Below are 18,344 nucleotides of genomic sequence, written 5' to 3'. Positions count from 1 at the left end.
ATACCAGAAACCATCAATGGAGATGGAGATCCAGATTCTGCAAGACCAAGGCAAGTGAGAGTGGTAGTGATTCAAATGCCAATAATTGACGCTGATACTGATATGAAATATGCCTATGAGTGCAATTTATTTTTTCTTCCGTTGAACCGGTGACTTTTGAACCTCTGATATGTATATATATTTTTTCTTTCTTGAGATAAAAAAAAAAAAAACTTTTGACATCATATGAGGAATATGTTATTCTTGCATAATTATTTTTATTATCATTTTATCATACCAATTAAATTATAAAGACTAGTCCATGAACTCAAGGGATGGGAAAAGTGGGAAGGTTGCCCTCAGTCACCGCTCAAACATCACGCCTGCGTTTTCATACTATATCGAACACTTTCATATATAATACCCAAAAAGAAAAAAAGAACAGAACATATTTTCTTACAAAATGGAACACTTTATATATAGACTTTCGTTTTTTTAGCTTTTTCTAGTGGAAGTATATATATTTACACCGATAATCTGCAACAGTGGCCTGCAAATCTGAGAATCGAGAGAGACCAGGAATTTGGAAGGGTTAGCATTGAATGGTGGGACAGGGGCAGAGTGAAAATATCTTAATATATATGTGAGGGAGCAACTATTCTATGTAGTTTGTAAACCCTAATCGCATGAAAAATTAACTGATCCACATCTCTAAACTATCTCCTACTCTCCTCTCGGTCTGAGGTCTGTCTTTTTTCTCCTAGTCCAAATACCTGTTGGGGCTTCTTTTGCCTTTTTCATTATCATCAAAATTAGTATTTGGTGTTACTATTGTTCTAAAGAAAATGCAAAGCTGAGTAAACCATGATTCGTTTAAGCACCGAGAAGATCTTACAGGAGAAGCAGAGCGACGACCCTAGTACTGTATCTGTTCTTCTCCTTCATCACAAAGCCCTCTCCGATGTAAGTATTTTGAATTTTTCTCTCTTTCTTTAATATTAGGCTTGTTTTGCTTCTTCAGCAGTAAGGTTTGTCTTGCGTCGTTTGAGTTTATTGGTTCACTTGGCGATTGTTTGGATCCCTAACCTGCCGTCTTTCTGTGTGCCATGCAGGTTTCTTGTTTGAAAGACTTCAAGAGCTTGGAGAGACTCGACTTGGGTTTCAATAATCTTTCTTCTCTTGAGGTACTGTTCTTCCCCAATCTTTAGCATTTTCTAATTTGTAAGGTACCAATAGACTACCGTTGCCACTTCCCATTAATTTCTAGCGACTACATTATTAAACCATTCTATTTATTCGCAAGTTAAATTTGGCCTTTTATTGTTATAACAGGGTTTAAGGTCATGCGTCAATTTAAAGTGGTTGTCGGTCTTACAGAACAAGCTCGAAAGCTTGAAAGGAATTGAAAGCCTTTCTAAGCTTATGGTAAGTTGTTACATGTTTCCCACTCAATTTTTTGTTTTTACTTTATGGCTGGAGTACATGCATTGAAGCTTGATATATGATCATGGTTTGTTCTTGGTTCTCTTTATTAAACGGCCCATCTGCATAGAGTGGAAGAGTTTTAGCAGGAGAGAGAGAAGAGGGGGGGGGGGGGGGATAGATATTAGTATATTACATGCAAGTAGGAATTGCAATAATATTATCTCTCCCAACCCTGCCCCAAACCACTTCTGTGGCTAAGGAACTGATGAGTGTTGGATATTACTGTTCAATTCTGAATTGATGAAGCAAAAGATCCCGTATTCAACTGACTGGTCTCTTATCTTCTCTGTGTGATAGGTCTTAAATGCTGGGAGGAATAAGTTGAAAGCAATGGATGAGGTCAGGTCACTTATAAGCTTACGGGCCCTGATCCTAAATGGTATTTTTCATTGATTCAAACTAGTCCTGCCTTGCTATATCTCAAGGCAATATCTCCTCCCCCTTTTGCTTTTCCTCTTGTTCCTTACTAAGGAAATACAGCCTTTGACAAGTTATACCATTTAATTTGAATTCTAGAACTTAGTCTGGAAAAGGAGCCTTCTGTTGTGTTTATTTTTGTGCATAACATTGATTTTGCTTATTATTTTCTTATTTTTGTTGTCTTATCCATTATTTTTATACAGATAATGAAATAGCTTCAATTTGCAAGCTTGATGAACTAAAGGACCTGAACACTCTGGGTATGAGTATCTTCATTCTCAATTTTTTCATTGAAAAAAAAGAAACTGATGATAGTGATAGGTGTTGTCTCCTGCCTCCCTCCCACTTTATATGGTTATCTGATTACAAAATCTGTGGTGCATATTGCATACCTATGTTAATAGAGCTCAACTGACATTATAGAGTACATTGTATCTCAATATCCTTTTACCCTGGAAGAAGGAATGTCGTGAGTTCACATCGCATGTCCCAATCAAAGTCAAGTAGAATACATTGTCACTGGCTTATAGTCTTCTAAATTGGTGAACGCATAACATGAATGGAATAGATGTTTATATCTGTTCTTTTTTTTCTTTCTTTCAAAGAAACAATGTATTTACTTCATCAGTTCTAGTTTTGAAATAAACAACCTTATGTTTTGTATGCACAGACTCTTGTTCATGGTTTATTTAGTGTAGGTTTTTGTGCTCTATGATATGTAAAAATCTGCTATCTAACTCTATCCACAAAATAGTAATGTGGTTTGGCTTCTTCTTCTCCTTTCTTTTTTCTCTTTCTTTCCTCCTCTCTGCAGTTCTTTCTAGAAATCCAATTTGTGAAATTGGTAACTCCTTGAGCAAGCTGAAATCAATCACTAAGGTGAGCAGAACTGTTTTTTTTTGCCATTCCTCTTTTTCTGTTTTTATATATCCAAATGAAATAGCATCAGAGCTCCTTTAAATTTTCCAGTTGTCACTCTCCAACTGCCGACTTCAAAATATTGGGTCCTCGCTAAATTCATGTGTGGATTTGAGAGAGGTCCGCCTTGCTCACAATGAAATCACGGTAAATTTTCTACTCTTTAGATCAGTGCTCTGGTAACCAGGTCTTCTGCAATTCAAACACTCATTTTTTAGGTGTGATGGCTTTTGTCATGCTGTGGATAGATTTCTTGTTGCAATTTTGTTTGAACTGTACCATTTTCAGTTGTCCACTGTCAGTAAGTGCCATGTTTACCCACAATGCATCTGCTTCAGTGCCTGATGCTGTTAGAGTAGCTATAGGGTGTAGTGGGTATAAATGCTAAAAGGTCCAGCAAACTGTTCAAGTGGCACTTTTATTGCTTCATTGACCATTGAATAACTTTCAGAAATCAAGGGTTTGTACATTTGATGCAACTGTAATACTGTATGTAAGTTCATGGTCCGAGGAATTGAATTGGTTGGCCCAATTTATAAAACACTATTTGTTGTTTGCCTCAGATATGGTGGGACACCGAACTTGATTTTTGCTGCAAACATTAAATGTTTACAGTTATGTCTCTGTTTGTTTTGCATTCTTCACATTATGAGCTTCATAATTGGTTGTATGCAATATTGCTGCCTTAATCTTAATATTAATTCTTTGAAATTAATGAATCTCTTCCCCCCCCCCAACAAACCAAAGACTCTCCCGGCTGCTATGGCTAACAACATAAAGGTCCGAAACCTTGATTTGGGGAACAATTCAATTGTCAGCTGGTCTGACCTGAAGGTAACTTAATGATGTATTGATTAAGTTGTTTCTTTTATTGATTTATGTGTTTGGAAATGCTGCTTACTGACAAATGCACTGCTTTTTTAAATGTAGGTAATTTCTTCTTTAAGCAACCTTAGAAATCTGAATCTGCAAGGAAACCCTGTGGCAGAAAAGGAGAAATTAGCAATAAAGGTTAATTTTCTACCTTGAATTTTTATATGTTTTCATTTACCAAGTGACCTATTGGTGCCCTTTCAAGTATTTATTTAGGGAGAAAATGCTCCTGCAGGTCAAAAAACTAGTGCCAAACTTGCAGATATTCAATGGCAAGCCTCTAGAGAGAAGCAATAAAGCCCGCGAGCAAGATTTTGAGGCTTATAAAGTTGTGGGATCTCATATTGATGATACTTCTGATCTGGAAAACCTGAAGGTGGAGAAGAGGGGAGGCCCTGGTAGAACTATGAACATCTCCCACAACAGTGTCCCTAGTCATAGTAAAGATCCTTTGGATAGTCATGTGGAGGAGAAGGATGTAAAACAGAAAAAACAGAGAAAAAAGGATGATAAAGATTATTCTGGCAGTAAGGATGACATTACATTAGATACTCGAGTAAAGAGAAAATCAAAGATAGAAAAGAACAAAATGGACGTGATAGATGGGGAGAGGGAAGGGAAGCGGAAGAGGCTGACAACAGAGGAGAAAGTTGTTTCAGGCAGCAGCAGAAGAAAATCAAAGGAAAAAAAGAGTGATCTGGATGTGATAGACGATGGTGAAACTCCATTCATGGAGCTTATTGCTTCTGCTAGTTCTGAGAATCTTATGGATGGTGATGGCAAGAAAAATAAAAACGTTCAAGATGTCAAATCTCTCGAGAGTTCAGCTAAATTTCCTCCTAAGAGGAAGAAATCAGGAAAGTGCCTTGCCGTGGGTCGTTCTGCAATGCAATTGTTACCTCCTGCTACTGAAATAGGAATGGGTGGGCCTTCTGCTTGGGATCCATAGTATGGAAAGGTGTTACATCTATGATGATCCAGTGATGCCAGTTTCTGGCGGCTTCTCACAGCACCAGTCGCAGAATTTGCAGTTTTGAAGCAATGATAATTTTTTCACTAATTGGGCGCAACATGATGCATCTCCAAAAACGTTGGTTTCTTTCTTTTTACCTCTTCTGTCAGTTATTGGAAGTCAATGCTTCACAAGGTAATATGGGAATGAGAATTAGAGATGCAGGATCGTGGTCAAGGCCAAGGACTTCCATCAAGAGGGCTTCCTAATGAACTATAAGATGAGAATTTACTAGCTGGGAATCCTGTGTCTCACAAGTTGGGAGGAACTTGGTCCTCTTTCCTTTCATTCTCGTCAGCTGGTATAGGGAGAAGCAAGAATCGTTATACTGACCTTGTGTGAGAAAAGTCTAGGAAACTAAGTTAGTTAATGTATCTGAAATAGTGATGTTACTTTTATGTGGGGCGCTGCTTTTGTCAAACAGGTTACAAACCCCAATCTTCATTAGTGTCTTTTTCCGTCTTTAATTTCATTGCTTGAATTGGTTGCCGATTTTTCTCTTGTTGATCATTATGGTTTCATATTATTAGCTGTATTTCAGTAAGCTCTGCTGCAGGTCCCCCCATTCCCCCCCCCCCCCCCCCCCAAAAAAAAAAAAAAAAAAAAGAAAAAGGTAAAAAGAGTTGAGCTCTGCTGCATGGTTGTTTTTAGGAGCCTGGTTCACCTTGCATTGCGTCGTTCTACCCTGATGCATTTTTTGCATACATGTTGTGTGGGGTCCATGTGGAATCCACAAATGGTCCCGTTTCTAAATAATTTTATTATATTTAGATGTGGTCTTTACACCGTCTGTGTGGCAAAGCATCAAGCACATAATGCTCCTCCTGTGTCTGGATTACTAGACCGCCTAAAACTGGTTAACTCTTAACCACAAAATTAGAGCTATAAATCTATAATATTGCTTTCAGTTCCCAGATGCAGTAGTTGCGGCCTTGACATTCATCCGACGGGACAGTTGCCAAACTTTTGTTCCCTGCTTCTTGCTCAAATTTATCCCAATCATCTGAACCAAAGGGGACAGTCGAGTTAATAAGCAATGAATTTTCATTGTCTATTCTGCCATTGTGATTAAAGTGGACGTTAATCCTATCACTTAAAACGTAAGGGAGCGGCCTTCAGTTTTACGCACACTTAAGGGAACCACCGGTTAAACTTTTCTTTTATTATATTCAGATGTAGGGATAAGCCAGATACTTACTTGAGCAGACTTTGTGTCAAACTTATATTAGTGTGGGAGAACAGAAAAAATATATATATACCTATTTAGATGAAGATGATCTTTACTGGATGGTGGATACAGAGCCTGTTTGTTGATATATATTTTTTTTACACGCCTATACAAACGAGAAGGGCTTGCTCATTCAGATGGGTTCTCCATTATAGGTTTGAGGTGAACTGAGAATAATTCTGTCAATCGAATACCCAACATGCGTGCACGTTCGATTTTACATGGTTTTCAACTTTCTTTCTTTTTTTTACCACACATTCAAGGAAAATCGTTTATTTTTGTCTCCTATGACTATGGTGGCTTGTGTCTTTCTAATCTTCGTCTCCCACGCTGGCTTGTGTTTTTCTAAATGTTCTTTAGCTTTTGTGGGCAAAAGCTTCCAAGAATCTCAAGCAATCGTGATATCTTTGAAAAGATGGCTTGTTGAGACTGTGCTGCCTGAGATGCCAAGTGATCTGCAACATTATTAACTTCCTTCAGTCTGGATCAGAATTGGTTGGCCGAGTCTGTAAAAGTCAGGTTGGCTGGCTGGAATCGGTCCAAATTGGTTTAGTTAAAAGATAAATGATCATTCTCACCCGAATTTCTAGGTCACTGTCTAGGTCACTGTCGCTTGAATGAAGTCAATAATTCCCTTTTGTTTTTTTTTCTCTTTGGAAGAGATGAAGTCAATAATTCCGGGTGACTGAATAATTTCTTCCTTATTTTTAGTCCAATTATTAGCTAGAAAATACCTGAACGATTACTTAGCTCCAGTTCTCCATCTCCTAAAATACTAAGCTACCAATGCTCCCAAACAAAAAAAGTCGAAAAAACAGAATTGTATTGTTTTTAAGTAAATCTCAAAAGTTGAATTTATTCGATTCAGCCAGATGAAAGGAAGAACAAGTAAGATTTTTTTTAATTAAGGAATTTGTACATTCACTTGGAACTGGTTTTTTCCCATCCCATGTCTATAAAAAGTCTCATCATTTGTTGTGAATACCATTTCCTCTATTTACGTTGAAGATGCTCCATTTCCCATGTTGGTGTTCATTAGAATAGTTAACCACAAACCTGTAAATCATAATGGTTCGCCATGAACAGAACTTCCAATGAAGATGGATCCCTAGGTTCTTTGTTGACATATTTTCACAAATCAATTAAGACTACATGGGAGAATATTTTGATCAGCTTAAAATTTGGAATCACAACATCATCATCCCATGCAACCGAATTAATCGTTCATATGGTTAAATTTCAAGGTTTTCATAGTATTCCCTCCATAGATAAGTCCTTTGCATTGGTTTTGCTTGTCTCCTTGTTTTACTTGACATCCCTATAATACCAGAAAATTCATCTTTAAACATATAAAGATAAACCCCCTGAATGTATACTAATGAAGAATCAGATAGTGGTACGTTGAAGGATTGGCTTAGAACATTGATTTACGTGTTCAATTGCAGACCGTTTCAAGTCCTGAAAACATCATATCTGAAATACAGGGATGTGGCTGTTTTTTCTTCAGTGTTGCATCTCACGAAGAATGATCTGAAAAATTGATCCTTATTTGAATAATAAAAAATGAAGGAGAATTTTGAGGAGGGGTTACACTTTGGTGTAGCATCTTAGGAGAGTATTAACGACTGATCAAAATGGTCTTGTTTCTTAATATTTCTCTGTTTGATATCTGATCTCTATAATATCTTGCGGTAACTGAGCAAGACATAATATACAACAAAAATCGAAAAATGTTGAGCAGGGGAAGGAAGGAATAAAGGAGGAGGGGATTCTCTACCGGAAAAGGAAGAGTGCCCAAAAGGCTGCAATGATGGAGAACCCAAAAGCGATGCATAGGGTATCTAACCTCCCTTCTCTTCTCAACTTTCTCTCTTTCCTCTCCCGTTTCAGTCTCTCATACTCTTCGTACCTCTGTTTCGCTTCCTCTGTACTCCTCTTCCTCCGCTTTCCTCCCTCCTCTCTCATCGCCTTACACAGAATTCCCACACTTTCCGATCCATTCAAATTCATTCCTTCCATGTCTTCCACTTGTAAATACATCTCCCTCACCTGCATCGTCTCCCCTGCTTCGGTAGCTCCCAGGGTCACCACCACCGTGCACTGCACCAACTCAATCGATTTCCGATCGGCTACCAGTATCGTAGCGAACTTCGCCTTTATCTCCCCCGACAGCCAGTGACGCTGCACAGAAATGGGTTTCCAGCTGGAGAGATTCGCTGCTCGACGCGCCGTGGGATCGATGGCGATCCAACTCAGGGTCATACGATCGGCGAGGTCCCGGCACGTGTCGGTTATAGGCGCCCGTATCGGTGTCGGAACCACGTCCTTGATATCGAGGAGGTCAATTCGGAAAGGCGCGCATCGGAACCATCTGCTCACGGTCTCGGTTTCTTGTACCTTAGAGAAGATCAGTTCGTCTCTGTAGTGGATGTCAACGGCGGAGATCATCATCTCCGGCGACGGCGGAGCTCGGAGGTCGGAGTTAGAGCCAGAGGAGGAGGAGGGGACAAGGAGAGGAAAGCAGCTGGAGAAGAAGGAACGAGGACCGTTGGGGAAGGTGGAGATGAGGTGGCGAATACGTGGGTCATCCATAGACGGCCACGTGGACAAACAAATATCCCTCCAGATGGTTTCCTCATTGCAGAGCGCGTGGAGCTGCTTCGACACGCAGCTGGCGTAGGTGAGTGTCTCCCCATCCAGAAGGGTGAGTATGTGGGACTGAAGATCAGGGTGGAGCGCATCCAGTGTGCTGGTGGCGCCTCCCTCTTTGGTTGCCGGCGGCTGCCGCGAGGCAGAGAAAGAAGCCATTTCAGTTTCCAATATTACGAATTAGATGTTGTTGGTCAAGTTGGGCGATTCGACTTGGAAGTCCTTAGTCCTATATGGCTATATATATATATATATATATATATATAAAGGAAGAGAGGAAGAAAGGGAAAGGACAGGACCTGGAAATATATATATTCAAAATATGAAAATGATGAGTATGTATTAAATGATATGTAGATAGACAAGATAGGGAAGGTCGGCCATGTAGCAGGAATTAGGCATTGAGGTGTGAAAGATACAAAGGGGAAAAGGATAAGTCAGCTGATATGGTTACATCATTAGTTATATTGTTTATTTTATAATATATATATATATATATAGTGGAAGACGACACGAAGAGGATTACAATTTACAATGTTGCATTACTTGCATGCATCATTGAAACAGAAATTCAAGTGAGAATGATGTCAGTCCCCATTAAGCGCCCAGACGTCTGTGGTCATGAGACTAGTGTGAATCTCTGATGAGAGTGAGTGAATGGTGGGTTTGTTTGACAAAGAATAGCAGTCTCCACTCCACCTTCTCCCTCTGGTGAAATCATACAAAGGGTCTCCTTGTTCATGGATAAACTGAGCTCCACGCTCATGGAGGAGTGGTAAAGCCAAAGAATTGGGATTGGATCCTTCGATTGTTTTTGTTGTGATCAATCTCTATTTTGACTGATTCAGAAATAATTTATCAAATTTTAAAATCCTCAAAAAGCAGCTATCGTATATAATTTAAATATGAAGCACGGGTTCGCCCCTTTAAGAGATTCAATAGATTATCAATTTTAAGTCAAGTATAATCCAATCTTAAATTATTTTTTTATAGGTAAAATCAAATCTTAAATTCTCAATATCTTCATTGTCTCGTATGTTTTCTAATAGTTTACCAATTTTAAGTAAAGTACAATCCAACCCAGAATTTTTTTATTGTTTTTTTAGGATAAATTCAATATTTTCATTGTGTTGGATGTTTGTCTAATAGACATAATGTGTTATATTTTAAATAACAAATAAAAAAATATGTATTATTTCTTTTTCACCAACTTTTGTTAGGATGAACTTTTCAATTTAAAAGAAGAAAATGACAAACTCCAAAACCTACCTGCTTCTCCACCTCACAGAGCCACTCCTTTTTTTTTTTGTCTAAACTCCGTGCCTAAATTTCTTCATAACAGTAAACAGAAAAGGTCGCTTTTGTTACTCGTTGAATGAAAATGAAATTTCACAACAACGGTCAATCCGGGCTGAACCAGTTTTCGTATACAAAGTGGTTTAGTGTTCTTTTTTCTCCTTGATCAGTTTCTACCAACTCTATAAAATTCCCTTGGAAAATTAAACAGTAAGAGTTTCATTCTGTAGAACGAATTGCACTTTTGGCACTTTTTCTTTGACACCAAATTCTGACGAAGGAAGGAATTTCTATCTTTTTGAAAACCTCCAAACAGGGTATGGAGTAAGGGAGATACAAACACCATCAGATGCTTCTGCCGAGAATACGTGAACGGTGAACCATCAACCATGTCTTTGAAGGATGAGATCGAATAAAGGAGCAAAGGAAGTTGACAAGCAATCATACCTACTATTTTTTATGCAATTTTTGCATGCTTGAGTTTGTAATTTGTGGTTAATTAAACACTCATTTAAGGGATTAGAGTCGGATACATAATTTACATGAATGGGACCTGATGAATGTTCAAAACTAACAGGATATGGATGTGAATCGAATTGTACACTATCAATTTATGCCTCTAAATTGTCTTAATCAAAATTTTCAAATCTTCAACAAATTCAATAGATAGATTATTTGAATTCTGATCCAAGTACTTAGTCACAGTTTGTTTGCTAGAATAATGGTGGGTGGAAAAAATTTTGAAAAAGATAAATTTTTCCATTAAATCCCAAAAGTGTAGTTTGTTTGATTTATGGAGTGAAAAGTTGGCAGATGTGACATGCTAATTTTTTCACCCAATGTCTTTTTTTTGTGTGAAAAAATGTTTTAAAAAAAAACAAAGTGAAACCCACGTTTCACACTTTTATGCAAAATCACTTCATTTTCTTTCATTCTCCCTTGCCCCGTTACATTTGGGATCGACATGTTTTTATGTTTTTTTACACCCATTTTTTCCGAGTTTTGATCGTCACACCTAACGGCCACGTTGAGGCCACGATTTAAGGTTATGGGGTTTGTTTTTAAAATGTTTAATTATTTTTTACAGATTTAAGGTTATGGGGTTTGTTTTTAAAATGTTTAATTATTTTTTACTTGTGTACCCCACATAATTTGTTGTTGTAACGCTATCGGGAGAACAAAGAATGCTCCCTGTCAAGGAAGATGATCTACACTCCTTTCTCCCCACCCCTCCTTTGCAAACAAATGCAATCTTAATGATTAGATACTGATAAGGTGATACCCCTGAACATACAGCTACGGATACGAAGGTGTCTCTTTCTAAAGCAATCTTGGGGTGCCTTTTCTCTTGACCAAATGTGTTGTATAAAATTTGAAACAATTTTCAAAGTCGTATATTGTTGGTCAAATTGGGTGAGTACAGAGAGATTTTATAAGTAGAGTTTTGAATTTGAATCGGTATGAAGACTCTTTCTTCGTTTCAGCTTTGAAACTCTCGCTTAAGGCTTACTTAATTGGCCAGTTTTGTTTGTGGAGATACCATGATCTTGTGACATTTTAACAACCTTCCATCTCATCTATCAATACCGCAATGACAAGGTTGCTATCCTTGACCTACCAATCCATCTATGTTTATCCTTGCCTGGCAATCTGCCCTCTTATCAGAACCCTTCATTGTTTCAACTTAATCAATCCTAACCTAGAGCAACCTAGCTGGTCGAATTCAAATCTTCATTAGCAGGAATGTCAGAGGATACCATGCATGCATTCTGACGTGTTCAAAATCAAGGCTCAGTTTGATTCTCAAGGTCTAAAAAGCATTCTGTAACCAGATTCTTCTCTATCTTCTAAGTTCAGAATCAAATCTACAAAACAAAACTTGTCCAAGAACGCATACCAATCATAGCATAAATTATTTGCAAAGCTGAAAAAGACTTACCTACAAAGTTTGCTTGGATAATGTTAAAACTTGACAAGCAGCATCTACTTCCATTCATGTAAGTATCCTCGCTTGTTGGTGGTATCAAACATCTTAGTCTCTGTGTCAACATTACAGAGAACCACCCTGAGTTCATAGTACAACCCAGAAGACCTATACTCATGCATTGATCACAGCATTGTGAATGTCAATCATTTACAGACAACCACTCAAGAACAATAGTTTTTGACTAAACAAAACACATTATGTTGCTTTGCATTGATGTAAGATATTATCAGTGTACAGCTACAGCAGTTGGAACATTAATGCAACATTTGCACGCTCCAAGGGCCAGAACACAACGCAAGCTAGTAGCCATCTAAGGTTGCGAGTGCTTCTTTGAGCAGTCTTTGTGCCTCTTCTCTTCTTCTAAAACAAGCAACAGATCATGTCTGAATTAGACATCATAATATGTTATACAGTACCCAATGCTAAAGTAAAAAGAAATCAGTTGACTACCACCACTATTAAAGGGGCACAAAAGCATGTATTTTGAGGTGTTTCAAGGATGATTATATATGTAATTGTAGTAGTTTCAATGTCATCTATGTGCCTCCACAGAACTTGGAATAAGAAGAAAGCATTAGTTAACTGGCTGAGGAAAAAAATACCCATGTAAAATTGTAGCAGGAAAACCCTACTTTGATTTTAGATGCTCAAAAGAAAAAGTTCTATTCAGAGCAAATCTTTCAGAAGGTTTTGAGATTGCAATCCCTCCACCAAGAACATCACAACCAGTAATGAAAGCATGAAGCTTAACCACACTTCGACTGAAAGAAGAAAAACCAAATGTTATTTGAGTAATTACCTCTTAATATCTTCCACTGCTTGTTTACGACTTTGTATCTGAAGCTCCAGTATGTGAACTAGTGTTGCTCTAGCCTGAGAAGAGAGGAAACAAATAAAGGCACATGGAGTAAGAGACTGACAAGTCAACAACTATAATTAAATTAATTCAATTATTCTACCTGGTGAGGACGCAATGAATTGAGAAGATGGTGTATGTTCTTAAATATAAGAGATATATCTTCCACTCTCCTTGCATATTGGGAAGGCCTTTCAACAAGTACATCTGCAAGCTCCAAAAGGTGTAGCTGAAGTTCTCTATTTAGAGATTTCAGTTCCTTCTTGAAATCTGCACTTTTAAAGAATGTCATAAAGAATATGAAACATGGATATTGAGTAACATGATCGTAGTCAACTTGTCTGTCAAACATTGCCAAAAAGATATTGTTTTTTGCATATAAAAATGTCACCAATGCAAACCTCTAACCATAGAACGAAATTTATTTGGAACCTGAATTTTAGATATGTCATCATATCCATGGAGGCAAATTATATGTGCCATGATATGCGAAAGATATTTTCCATGAACATTGGTATGAACTTAGAACCCAACAAGGACATGAAACATTAGACTCAACGAAGCCCTAATAATACGATATGGAACTTGGAGAATGCATAGAAATGTAACTTCAAAATATTCAAAATTAAATCACACAACATAAATAATTCCGAGAATTTTCAAGCGTTGGACTATTGCATCCTCATACAGCTCAACTCACTAAAAATCTAATCCCAACTAAATGGTGTCAGTTAATAGATCCTCCTTTGCTAGTCAACTGAATTCAAAGCAGTACTTCTTAGCAGCCTACACGTCTATACAATTTCAAGCCATAGTTATTTGCATCAACAGATAATAATATTATCCTATGCCCCCTTACATATTATGTCTGGCATAACATGCTTTAAAATAATTTTATTAATACATAAAGAGAGCAAATTTTGAATATCCACATTTTGTCAAGCAGTAGTAATAGAGTAGTGTGACAGCAGTACTGTGGATATCTACTGTCTACTATGTCCACAAGAACCTTTTGCTCTCAAGAATTTATTTATTTTTCTCCTGGTCAAAGTGCAACGAAGTGGATTAGTTGGTGGAGAATGAACTCAAGTAAAAGTACAACTCATTTTCAACCAAGTGAGACCATGCATTCTAACCGAAGAATTTATCTGAAAAGGCGGGGAAGATCATTATCAACTTCAAAGCTTTCCTGGCAAGAAAAGACCATAAGGAAGATGATATCCAGCCCCCTTAGCAACTTCATGTACTTGAGAATTGGGACCCTTCTTTGGAGAACTTTCATCCTGCCTCACTGGAAACCTGGCAAATCCAACTGCCTGCAGCTAGAACACTGCAGGACATCTGCCAAGCAAAGCCTCCTGTGGAACTACGAGAACTAAATGATACACTCCATATGGGCCATAGTACAACCTCTAGGTCACATCAATTTTGGTGCAACAGTGAAGTTCAAGGCTGGTGCCTAGGTCTTTCTCTGGGCTATTTGCGCAACCCAAGCTTTTCATTCACTCAAGGCATTTTAGTCATCTATGAAAAACATGGATGTACCCAAGTATGAAAATAAGTTTAGGATAAACAGATTCACTGATAAGTTCAGGAATCATATCCCACACTCCACAGTGAAGTAAGGCAGCAGAATGACAGAAAGGAAAGATGCAAATGAAACCATGACTTCAGCAAATCCTACAGCTTAGGACTCCCATTCAATTGTAGAGATAATAATGGAACTGTTACTTTTCATCGAAAGAATTCCATGGTATCTAGTTTTAGTTTCAGAAAAGATAACTGTAATGGGCTCTCATACCGAAATACTGGTAATTCTTGGGAAATTCAGGACAGTCAAAACTGTTCCTCCCCCCACCCCACCCCCACCCTTTCTTTTTATAAAGGTATCTAAGTATTTGCCTAAGTATGCCATTAGAGCCACAGGCATTGCCAATTCTTATCTTTTGAGTGCTGAGGAGCCCACACTGAGTTTACCCAGGGAAAGGTAGTCTCTACTTACAAACCTTTTCTGTTGATAGTAACTGGTAGAATGAAGTATTCCTGGAAGGCATCTGTTGTGTTTCTTTGGGGGTGGGGTGGGGAGGACAGAAGTCTATTTTTCAAGTATTAATTTAATTTTCCGATAAAGAAGCTTAGTAGAAGAAAGTTACAGCCCCTAGATTGTGTAAATGCACAGACAGAAGCAGCATAAAGGAAAAAGCTCATTGACCGTTGCAGGACTGTGTTGTATTAGGAATAATATGAATCCCAGGTATGCCATCACCCTATGGATGTAGAAACACTGCTGAACCAACCAACTGCTATGTTGCAGGTGCCAGTGATTCTTTTGTGGAATTGGAGTGTTGTCTGATGGCAGTTGGGGGCGCACAGGGATAGAACTGACCGCTATTTCATAGCAGGGAGGAACTGCATATCCGAAAGTAGCTAAATTGTGAATGTGTGTGCCACAAGAATGACAATGTTAGGTCCCTAACAGCAGTGAGAATTGCTAGTGTCATCCAAATACAGAGAGAATAACCTGTGAAAAATGAGGGTCAGTCTGAAAAATGTTAAAGTATACTGATTCAGAACAATCCCCTCAAAACACGCCCACACACCAAACCCCCCCCCCCCCCCAAAAGGCACCAAACAACCTCGGCCATTATTCCATATTCATTTTTTAGTTGGACAGTGTAATATTCACACAATCCGCATACTACCACCCAGTAGATGTCTTAAAAGAACAAAGGGTTCAGCAATGCATGTTAAACGCTAAGCCACTAAACCCAGAGATATGGTTTTTAACATGGACACGTATATCCCCTCCTGAAGGAGTATTTCAGTAAAATGAATTTGGAAGAATTACTTTTTTTTTTTTTTTTTTTTTTTTTTGGGGGGGGGGGGGTTGGAGGGGGGTGGGAGAAGTTCAATTTGCATCTATTGGTTATAGAACTAGCAAGACAACCACATCATTTGAACATGCCGTAATACTCAATAATACTAAAAGTATTGCATATTTACAATAAAGTGTAGGAAGGATAAGTAATCATACTAATAATACAAAAAACTACTAGGACAGATCAGGAAGTAAAAGATTCATGTGTGTGGAGAACATTGGGAGGACCATATAAAATCAAATTGATGAACAGAAATGTTTATGCTTTTTCTTTATAGGAGACAGTTGAGCCACAATGTCTTAGTACACAGAAACATACCTATACTAGGTCCCTTTGGAAACAATTGACGAACTCCTTGTTCTTCCAAGCTTGGAAGGATATCCTCGGTCTACACTAACAATGCAAAAAAAAAAAAAAAAAAAAAAACACAAATGAAGGATGACTAATGTGCAAACAACAACTTACTAAGTATGATCTAACCTGGCAACAAACAGACAGTAAAAATGAAACATGAAAAATAATATGTGGTTTACCTTGTTTTGAGAAACTAGTTTTACAGCAAATACGGATGTTTGATTAATGCTTCCCAAGTTTCCACTATGATGAATTTCATTCTTATCATTTTCTTTGTGTAAGGTTTCTAATGTCATAGATGATCTTTTAGCATAGATTTATGTGAAAGGTAGCCACTTTCATCCAACAACCAAATATAACTGAATTTATGTACTAGAGTCAGAACACAATTCTGAATATTTACAAGTTCAAAGTCTTTTTTGCAGCCTTTGTTGTTGCTGGAACTAGTAGCCACTTTCATCCAACAACCAATATAACTGAATTTATGTACTAGAGTCAGAACACACTTCTGAATATTTACAAGTTCAAAATATCATAGAGATGATGCAATTGGAAGATTTCGATAGTCCAGGTTAAAGAATAAAATTTCGTTTACATTATGCCATCGTTTTCGGCTGGGCGTTGCAATTCATAAATCACCGATCACTTTTCCACCAAATACCTAACACGCGTCCTAAGTATTTTAAGTTATACCCAAGAAGGATGCGATTTAGCTACGTTCTTCGTTTTACAGTTTCTAACTGATATTCGTAAGTTGGCATTTGTGGATGTAATTTTGAAGTATGAGACCAGGTCAAATTTCTCAACCAAACCATAGCAACTAAAAATCAATAATTTTCGTCTCGAGGGAAAAATGAAGAGACGGATTTATTGTTTGATCTGAATTGACGTTGAATGTGTTGTGTGGGAGAAAGAGATAGAGATGTAAGGTTTAAACGGAAATAAACCCTAAGGAAGAGAAAAGGAGATCTAACCGTGTAGTTGCCGCCGAAAAGGACGTATGTTCCTTGGATAGGAGGAGGAGGTTCAGGAGCCGATTTAGGGTCTTGGAGGTAATCCTTGTAGAGTTTATAGAATGGTGGTGGTGGTGGGTAAGTCGCAGTGGCTGCCATTTCCTGTTTCCAGCTTTTCCCTGTTCAGCACTCTCACGAGCTCCAGCAACTGTGTTCAAATGCCACCGCCACGCCTTGCTAGCTGAGTGAGAACAATCAAATATAAACCAGCGGTGGCGATCGATCGGCGAGAATTGAAAATAAGTGGTTTTTTTTCTGATGAAATTACGACTTTAGGCATGATTAAGTTTTATTTTACGAAACTAGCCATGGCATCACATACATAAGTAGAGTTATAATTTCAAAAACTAACAAGGTCAAATCCACCTCAAATGATTGTTGGGAAAGGGGGATGGACATTTAAAGGGAAGTAAAAATTGATCCCACTGGGAGGTCTTGGACCCATTCGGCGGCATTAATATATAAAAGTTCCCTTGAGGATGTAATCATGGTGTGCGCAAGCTGGCCCGGAAGAACCTCATATCTAAAAAAAAATAATCGATCCCCACCCCCTTATTGGCGTGACTCACAAGGACTAACATATCACAAAACTATTTTATTTACAAGATGTAATTAATATCATTTAATTGTTACCGACAAAAAATTAATATCATTTCATTTAAATTGGACAGTTCAATTGTATTTTGTCTATAACAATTGGCTTGACCAACTTGATCGTACCTTGTCTAATACATGGGTGGAAGATAGATTGAAGGAGTTGATGTGGTCAAACCGAGCAAGAATCCAGACTAGACCAATTTGATGTCGAGTGTTGTGGAGGTAAAATGTCGGAAATTTATCCTGTTTATTTATGACAAGGAAATGGGACATGTATCCCAACATCACATCAAATGGATGAAATTCATTTATAATCCATGTCAAATAGTTGTCATTAAATTTAAAAAATAAACAATGTGGTTTCTAAATGGATCTCAATCTTTTTTATGTGATGTTGGGACACATTTTAGAAATTGACTGGATATTGGTCCCAGACGGCTCTTGATAAGTTATAACCGACCTCCCTTGGATCTCCAAGGAAAACTTCTTGTTGGGCATAAAGAATAGGGACGGTGGCATAGTCCAATTATGATTTCATCACCACTCACTACACCAACACCATAGATCAAATAGTTAGGGAACACCTGCAGAAATCTATCGTGTGACCAGGGTACTACCCTAACACTTACATAAGTCTAATAGCTCTTGCCAATATGAGATGTGCACACTTTTAAAACTACACATTGGTGTTTAGAGTCCTGCAACTTCGTTTTCATCTTAAAGTTATAAGCATTTACTGATTTGATCATCGAAGGCATTCATCAACTAACCTAGGCGAGCATGTTGTTTTATAGGTTA

At 37.9% G+C, this 18,344-nt stretch overlaps 3 protein-coding genes across 4 annotated transcripts; 1 reads left to right on the top strand and 2 right to left on the bottom strand.

The window, feature by feature from the left end:
• The first annotated feature begins 239 nt into the window (after positions 1 to 239).
• LOC149027547 (Leucine-rich repeat (LRR) family protein) lies at positions 240 to 5,224 on the top strand. Its single transcript, XM_089163641.1, has 10 exons — positions 240 to 942; positions 1,092 to 1,163; positions 1,312 to 1,404; positions 1,762 to 1,843; positions 2,088 to 2,144; positions 2,699 to 2,763; positions 2,854 to 2,949; positions 3,550 to 3,636; positions 3,733 to 3,813; positions 3,911 to 5,224. Exons 1-10 carry the CDS (start codon positions 844 to 846, stop codon positions 4,622 to 4,624), a joined length of 1,446 nt encoding a protein of 481 aa, XP_089019767.1. The 5' UTR covers positions 240 to 843; the 3' UTR covers positions 4,625 to 5,224.
• A 2,111-nt stretch (positions 5,225 to 7,335) lies between these two features.
• Positions 7,336 to 8,771, bottom strand: LOC149027546 (putative F-box protein At2g36090). Its single transcript, XM_089146969.1, has one exon. The coding sequence runs from the start codon at positions 8,721 to 8,723 to the stop codon at positions 7,689 to 7,691; it is 1,035 nt and encodes a 344-aa protein (XP_089003095.1). The 5' UTR covers positions 8,724 to 8,771; the 3' UTR covers positions 7,336 to 7,688.
• Positions 8,772 to 11,148: 2,377 nt separating this feature from the next.
• LOC149027545 (mediator of RNA polymerase II transcription subunit 7a-like) lies at positions 11,149 to 17,147 on the bottom strand. 2 transcript variants are annotated; one of them, XM_089163624.1, is made up of 5 exons: positions 16,911 to 17,147; positions 15,901 to 15,970; positions 12,807 to 12,973; positions 12,647 to 12,720; positions 11,149 to 12,204 (listed from the first exon to the last, which is right to left on the bottom strand). In XM_089163624.1, the coding sequence occupies exons 1-5, from the start codon at positions 17,046 to 17,048 to the stop codon at positions 12,147 to 12,149; spliced, it is 507 nt and encodes a 168-aa protein (XP_089019750.1). In that variant the 5' UTR covers positions 17,049 to 17,147; the 3' UTR covers positions 11,149 to 12,146. The 2 variants fall into 2 exon arrangements, with proteins under 2 accessions (XP_089019750.1, XP_089019756.1); XM_089163630.1 differs by having other exon boundaries at positions 11,150 to 12,207; positions 16,911 to 17,065.
• Between the last annotated feature and the right edge of the window lie 1,197 nt (positions 17,148 to 18,344).

The sequence above is a fragment of the Hakea prostrata genome, chromosome 1, assembly GCF_041222555.1.
Source record: "Hakea prostrata isolate BN-2017 chromosome 1, UWA_Hpros_2, whole genome shotgun sequence".
Taxonomy (NCBI): domain Eukaryota; kingdom Viridiplantae; phylum Streptophyta; class Magnoliopsida; order Proteales; family Proteaceae; genus Hakea; species Hakea prostrata.
This window is presented reverse-complemented; position numbering and strand designations above follow the sequence as displayed.

What these genes read in the sequence shown, in the direction of transcription:
- LOC149027546 (XM_089146969.1), bottom strand. Translation starts at nt 8,723, where the DNA reads ATGGCTTCTTTCTCTGCCTCGCGGCAGCCGCCGGCAACCAAAGAGGGA.
- LOC149027545 (XM_089163630.1), bottom strand. Translation starts at nt 17,048, where the DNA reads ATGGCAGCCACTGCGACTTACCCACCACCACCACCATTCTATAAACTC. An exon ending in TTTTCGGCGGCAACTACACG is followed by an intron (nt 15,971 to 16,910) that starts GTTAGATCTCCT and finishes TTGTTAGTGTAG; the next exon opens with ACCGAGGATATCCTTCCAAG. An exon ending in ATTCATTGCGTCCTCACCAG is followed by an intron (nt 12,721 to 12,806) that starts GTAGAATAATTG and finishes CTCTCTTCTCAG; the next exon opens with GCTAGAGCAACACTAGTTCA.
- LOC149027547 (XM_089163641.1), top strand. Translation starts at nt 844, where the DNA reads ATGATTCGTTTAAGCACCGAGAAGATCTTACAGGAGAAGCAGAGCGAC. An exon ending in AAAGGACCTGAACACTCTGG is followed by an intron (nt 2,145 to 2,698) that starts GTATGAGTATCT and finishes TCCTCTCTGCAG; the next exon opens with TTCTTTCTAGAAATCCAATT. An exon ending in TTGCTCACAATGAAATCACG is followed by an intron (nt 2,950 to 3,549) that starts GTAAATTTTCTA and finishes AACAAACCAAAG; the next exon opens with ACTCTCCCGGCTGCTATGGC.